The 5724-nt window shown below is 60.0% G+C and overlaps 1 protein-coding gene across 2 annotated transcripts in view; it reads right to left on the bottom strand.

The window, feature by feature from the left end:
- The window catches only part of UBE2G2 (ubiquitin conjugating enzyme E2 G2), a 39780-nt gene extending 36616 nt beyond the window's left edge, over nt 1-3164 (bottom strand). The window contains exon 1 of one of the 2 annotated variants that reach the window (XM_024206353.3): nt 3008-3164. In XM_024206353.3, the coding sequence (XP_024062121.1) occupies nt 3008-3050 (43 nt within the window). In that variant the 5' untranslated portion in view covers nt 3051-3164. The remainder of the gene's footprint in view (nt 1-3007) is intronic. The other variant, XM_024206354.3, reaches the window with a different exon arrangement.
- Nucleotides 3165-5724: the final 2560 nt, after the last annotated feature.

The raw sequence follows: 5724 nt of genomic DNA, 5'->3' as shown, positions 1-5724 counted from the left end.
GACTACATTTATTTCAGAAGCATTTTGGCTGTAGAGCAGTGTAATTAGTCCCCCTTGATCCTGTACTTACTCACCATTTTGGGGTTCCCGGGGGTTATGTGTGCTCGCTTTGGGACGGGTAAATTATGCTATTGGGTAGACTGTGCTTGCCCTCCTTAAGTACGGGGGAATCATTGCTCTGTCTGGTGTGAACAATGCTGCCTCTGTTAAGTGTTGCATTTTGCCTTTACAGATGCAACCTTGAGATCTCAGCCGTCCATGTTATCACCGGCCGAGAGGCTGCAAAGAATCAGGAAGAGGTAGAAGCAAAGAGGAAGTCCCTTAATGAAAATCAAAAAGTGCAGGAGTGGCGGGAGAGTGAAAGGAGGGTCCACCAGCAGAATGCAGATCGCCAGCACCAAAGCACGGAGCGGCTGATAAGCATCATGGAGCGCCAAGCGGACTCGATCCCCGCGCTCGTAGCCATGCAGGCGGAGCACTACCGCGCCCGCCCCCGCTGCAGCCCTTGTCCCAAAACTCTTTCCCTTGTGCCCCCATGTCACCTCCAACCCACTTTCCCCAACATCCGGGTTCTTATCGCCACCATCTGCCTCCAACACCTGTATCTTCACCAACCAGCCCTGAGAACTACTACCCTTACCCTCTGCACTCAACCCCCATCACCATGCAGTATAGCCATCCTGAAGTGCAGCGCTCATTGCACAGCACTCCAGACAGGAAGGCTGAGTATGATAACAGGACATACGCAAATTTGTGATTGTACCATTCCCCACCCCACCTCCTTGCCCTTTCTGTTTCCCAAGCAGTTGTGTTTCTTTTCAATAAATGCATTTTCTTTTCGATAAATGGATTTTTTGGCTTTGAAAACATTCTTTATTATTGCATAAAGTAAAAGATACCTTAGCCCAGGAAAGCAACAGGCACTGCAAGTCAGTGTATCATACGTAGAAAACACAGATTACTACTCACATTGGTACCATTGCACTTCACTCCCGTGCAGGGCACCAAACATTACTGGTGGCTTTCAGCCTCAGATTGCTGCTTCAAGGCATCCCTAATCCTTGCAGCCCCACGCTGGGCCCCTCTAATAGCCCTGCTCTCTGGCTGTTCAAATTCAGCCTCCAGGTGTTGAACCTCTGAGTTCCATGCCTGAGTGAATCTTTCACCCTTCCCTTCACAAATATTATGGAGGGCACAGTACGCGGATATAATCGCGGGGATGCTGTTTTCGGCCAAGTCCAGCTTCCCATACAGAGATCGCCAGCGGGCCTTTAAACGGCCAAAGGCACACTCCACAGTCATTCGGCACCGGCTCAGCCTGTAGTTGAACCGTTCCTTGCTGCTGTCAAGGCTCCCTGTGTAGGGTTTCATGAGTCACAGCATTAAAGGGTAAACGGGGTCTCCAAGGATCACAATGGGCATTTCGACTTCCCCTATGGTGATCTTCTGGTCTGGGAAAAAAGTCCCAGCTTGCAGGTTCCTGAACAGGCCAGTGTTCCAAAAGATGTGTGCGTCATGCACCTTTTCCAGGCCAGCCTGGGTTAATGTCAATGAAACGCCCACAGTGATCCACAAGCGCCTGGAGAACCATAGAGAAATAGCCCTTCCGATTAACGTACTCGGAGGCTAGGTGGGCTGACACCAGAATTGTAATATGCGTTCCATCTATCGCCCCTCCACAGTTAGGAAAACCCATTTGTGCAAAGCCAGCCACAATGTCATGCACGTTACCCAGAGTCACGGTTCTTCTGAGCAGGATGCGATTAATTGCCCTGCAAACTTGCATCAACACGATTCCAACAGTCGACTTCCCCACTCCAAACTGGTTAGCGACCAATCGGTAGCTGTCTGGAGTTGCCAGCTTCCAGATTGCAATAGCCACACTACAGCAGCCACAGCACTAAACCAACAAGAGAAAGCTCTCCCATCAGCTTAATAATTCCTGCCTCCACAGGAGGCAGTAGCTAAATTGGCTGGGGAACTTCTCTCACCAACACTGCGCTGTCCACACTGGCGCTTAGGTCAGTGTAATTTACATCACTCGGGGGGGGGGGGGAAGGCGATGGCTTATTCACGCCCCTGCGTGACATAAGATATACCAAAGTAATCTGTAGCGCAGATAGCCTGAAACAAGCAACTCATTTGTCTGGAGTCAGACTCCTATCAGATAGGAAAGATTTCTAGTCACAATTGTCCTGGGATTTTTATGTACCGGTTGAGGATGGAGTCTTCAAGGGGGCCATTTAATTATCACTGCACATTTAAGTACCGTATTCCTGCAGCATTTGCAGAAGTCAGATTCTTGCATCATTCATAAGAAAGCAACGAGGCTTTCTCTGGATAAACTGTGAAGTAAACGTCTCATTGCTCCTTCTAATGGGAAAGATGTGAACAATACCAACATTGCTTCACCTGAGCTTGTCCCACGGTTCACATCTCCAACCAGCCTCGCCTGGTTAAGGGAGCAGAGCGTGCTCAGAACTAGGATGATTTTCACACTGCAGCCAAAGCAGCTGTTTACTTTGACCCCATTTCCCCACCGTCTTTGCTCCCTCACCTAGGGTGACCAGACAGCAAGTGTGAAAAATCAGGACGGGGGGGCAGGGTAATAGGCACCTATAGAAGAAAATACCCCAAATATCGGGACTGCCCTATAAAATAGGGACATCTGGTCACCCTACCCTCGCCGCAGCTTCTCCCGGGGGCCTTGGCACCCCCGGGTCTCCCCGCCTGGCAGGGAAGGGGCCGCTCCTCAGCCGCGGGCTGCCCGCCAGGGAGCGCTATCACACGGCTCCGCCCAGGGGCCTCGCCTTGCCCCGCTTCAACAAAGGCCCCGTGGGCCGGGCGAGACCTTCCCCAGGCCTGGACCAGCGGCAGGGGCCATGCCGGGAGGCCCTGTCCCGCAGCACGGCGCCCCGTGCCAGGCCAGGCTGGGGAGCGATGCCGGGCCCGCCCCGCCGCGGCTCGGTCCCCCCGCGGGAAGGGGAGGTCCGGCCCGCTGACTCACGCTTGTACTCGGCCATCAGCCGCTTGAGCGCCGTGCCCGCCATGCGCCGCAACCGCGAGGAGCCGGAGCCGGAGCGCGTCCCGCCGCCAGCAGCTTCCGGGGCAGCAGAGCACCATAGAGAGCTGTGCGGCGCGGCTAGAAAGGCCGCCCAGCGCGCAGCTCCCTCTCGCTGGCGCTGCGGGGTCCGCCGGGCGCACGCGCTAGGGGCGGGGCTGCTGGAGACAGAGCCCAGGGGGAGGGAGCGGGGACATCAAGACTCCGCCCGTGCGGCTGCTCCCCGCCTCTACAGCTCCGGCCCCGTAGTTAATCCTGCCCCGTAGCGCTGCGCGGCGGGATCGTTGTGCGTCGAGCGGCCGGAGGGTCCTGCGCAGCCCCGTGTCTGAGCTCGGGGGCGGGCGCTCAGAAGGGCCGAGTTAAGGGGACGTGGCGGGTCCCGTAGTGCCAGGCCTCGCCCTTCAGAAATGCCAGGCCTAGGCTGAGCTTAGGGTGACCAGATCACTGACAGGCAATATAGGGACGCGGGGGGCAAAAAAAAAGCCATTTTGCAGGTGCCAGGAGAATTAGCAGGCCCTGGCTGCGCTGCGGCCCCGCCCCCCCCCCCCAGGGCCCCGGGCACATGCGGCACGTCCCACCGGCCCGCGGGGAAGGAGCCACTGGAGCTAGAGGTGTGGGGCTCCGGACCCCGGCAGTGGTGGGGGAGAGCGGCTCAGGGCCGCGCAGTTTATCGGCTGTGGGGGGACGACCCCGGCCTGCTCCTTGCCCTGCCCTGTAGGGGGGGTAGCATTCCCGCCCTGTGCCAGCATGTTTCGCCGGCCGCCGCAGGCCAGGTAAGGAGCCGAGTCCTCCCTCGTCCTGGCTCCTCAGCTGAGCAGCATTCCTCCTCCCTCCAGGCGTGCAGCTGGAATGCCGGCACAAGCCTAGAGGGAGGGGGTGGTGGCCGGCTTCCAGTTCCTGGAGCTGGTGGGTAGGGGCACCGGGCGGTCAAGAGGGGCTGGCAAGGGGGCTGCTTCCCCAGGAGGGTGACGGGGGGGCTCAGCTGAGGAGGCAGGACGAGGGGGGAGGGGTGGACGCTACCCCCCTACAGAGGTGAGGAGCCGGCCGGGGTCCACCCCGAGCCGATAAACTTTACATGGCCACTCGTGCGGCCATGAGCCGCTCTCCCCTGCCGGGGTCCAGAGCCCCCCCATTGCCCTCCTGGGGGAGCAGCCCCCTTGCCAGTCCCCCTGCCCGTCCGGTGCCCCTACTCACCAGCTCCAGGAACTGGAAGCCAGCCACCACCCCCTCCCTCCAGGCTTGCTGCCATTACAGCAACAAGCCTGGGAGGAAGGAGGAATGCCACGTGCTTGGGTAAGAGGCAGGGCCAGGGCGGGGATTTGGGGAGGGAGCCAATGGGGGAAGGAGGGGGTGGAGTTGGGGGTGGGGGGGCGAGAGCCCTCCAGGGAGGGCAAAATTGCTTGTTTGTCCAGTGTCCCGACCGCACATCAGTGCCGATAAAATCGGGACGTCTGGTCACCCTAGCTGAGCTGGGCTGGGAGATGCGAAGTCCAGGCCTCCCTCTTCCCCCACCCCAGAGGCTGCCGGTGAGCGGCTGGGGGATTTGTTTAGAGCAGAAGTGGACTGGGTGGGTGGTGGCCCTGGTAGCTAGCGCAAGCTAAGGGGACTTCCAGCCAGGGGCCTCTGCCATGTGCTGCTCTGCCACCCAGTTGCACCTGCCAGCCCTGTGCTGCCAGTGCTGCCTGCCTGTGGCCCCAGGCTGCTCGTTTGTCCAGTCCTGATGTGTCTGGTGATGGGATGCAGAGACCCCCAACTAGGAATAGAAGGAAGAGGATGAGCCCCTGGCTGCAGAGAGGCCTCCCAGCCAGGGCCGCCCAGAGGATTCAGGGGGCCTGGGGTCTTTGGCGGCAGGGGTCCTTCCGCTCCGGGTCTTTGGGGCACTTCTTCGGCGGCGGGTCCCGGAGCGAGTGAAGGACCCGCCACCGAAGAGCCGCTGAAGATCCGGAGCGGATGGAGTCATCACCGGTTAACTGCCACCGAAGACCCGGAGCGGAAGAAGCTCCGGGTCTTTGGCAGCGGGTCCTTCACTCACTCCGGGTGTGTTCGGTGGCACTGAAGGACCTGCCGCTGAAGACCCACCGAAAACTCTGGTGGGGGCCCCTGAAAACTCTCGTGGGGGCCAATACCGGATTTACAATGGCGCCACTGGCGCTGGGCCCACGGTCAAAAGGGGCCCCGGCCCGCTCTTCTCCGCCCCCCGATCTCTCCTGTGGGGTCAGAGAAGCTTGATGCTGCTGGCTGCCACGGCTCCTCCCCCGCCTCTTTCCCCAGCGTGCTACATCCCCCCCGCCCCCCCCCCCCGCCGATCAGCTGGATCAGCTGCTTGCCGGCAGGAGGGGAGGGAGGAGGAGGGAGCCTCAGCACGCTCGCAGCTCCAGGGAGGAGGAGGAGAAGAGGCGGGGGTGAGGCCTTGGGGAAGGGGCTGGAATTGGGGCATACCCCCTCCAGCCCCCTGCGTGAGCACCCCCATGACCCCAGCCCACAACCCCAACCCCCTGCCCACCCTGACCGCTGCACCCCGTCACATACCCCGAGCCCCCTGCCCTGACTCCTGCACCCCACACACACACACCCAGCCCCCTGCACCCCCACATACCCCGAGCCCCCTGCCCTGACTCCTGCACCCCCCCACACACACCCAGCCCCTTGCACCCCCTCACACA

Source organism: Terrapene carolina, unplaced genomic scaffold, assembly GCF_002925995.2.
Source record: "Terrapene carolina triunguis isolate 2854851 unplaced genomic scaffold, T_m_triunguis-2.0 Scaffold837, whole genome shotgun sequence".
Classification (NCBI taxonomy): domain Eukaryota; kingdom Metazoa; phylum Chordata; order Testudines; family Emydidae; genus Terrapene; species Terrapene triunguis.
Note: the sequence above shows the minus strand (reverse complement) of the source record. Positions and strands in the feature narration are given on the sequence as shown.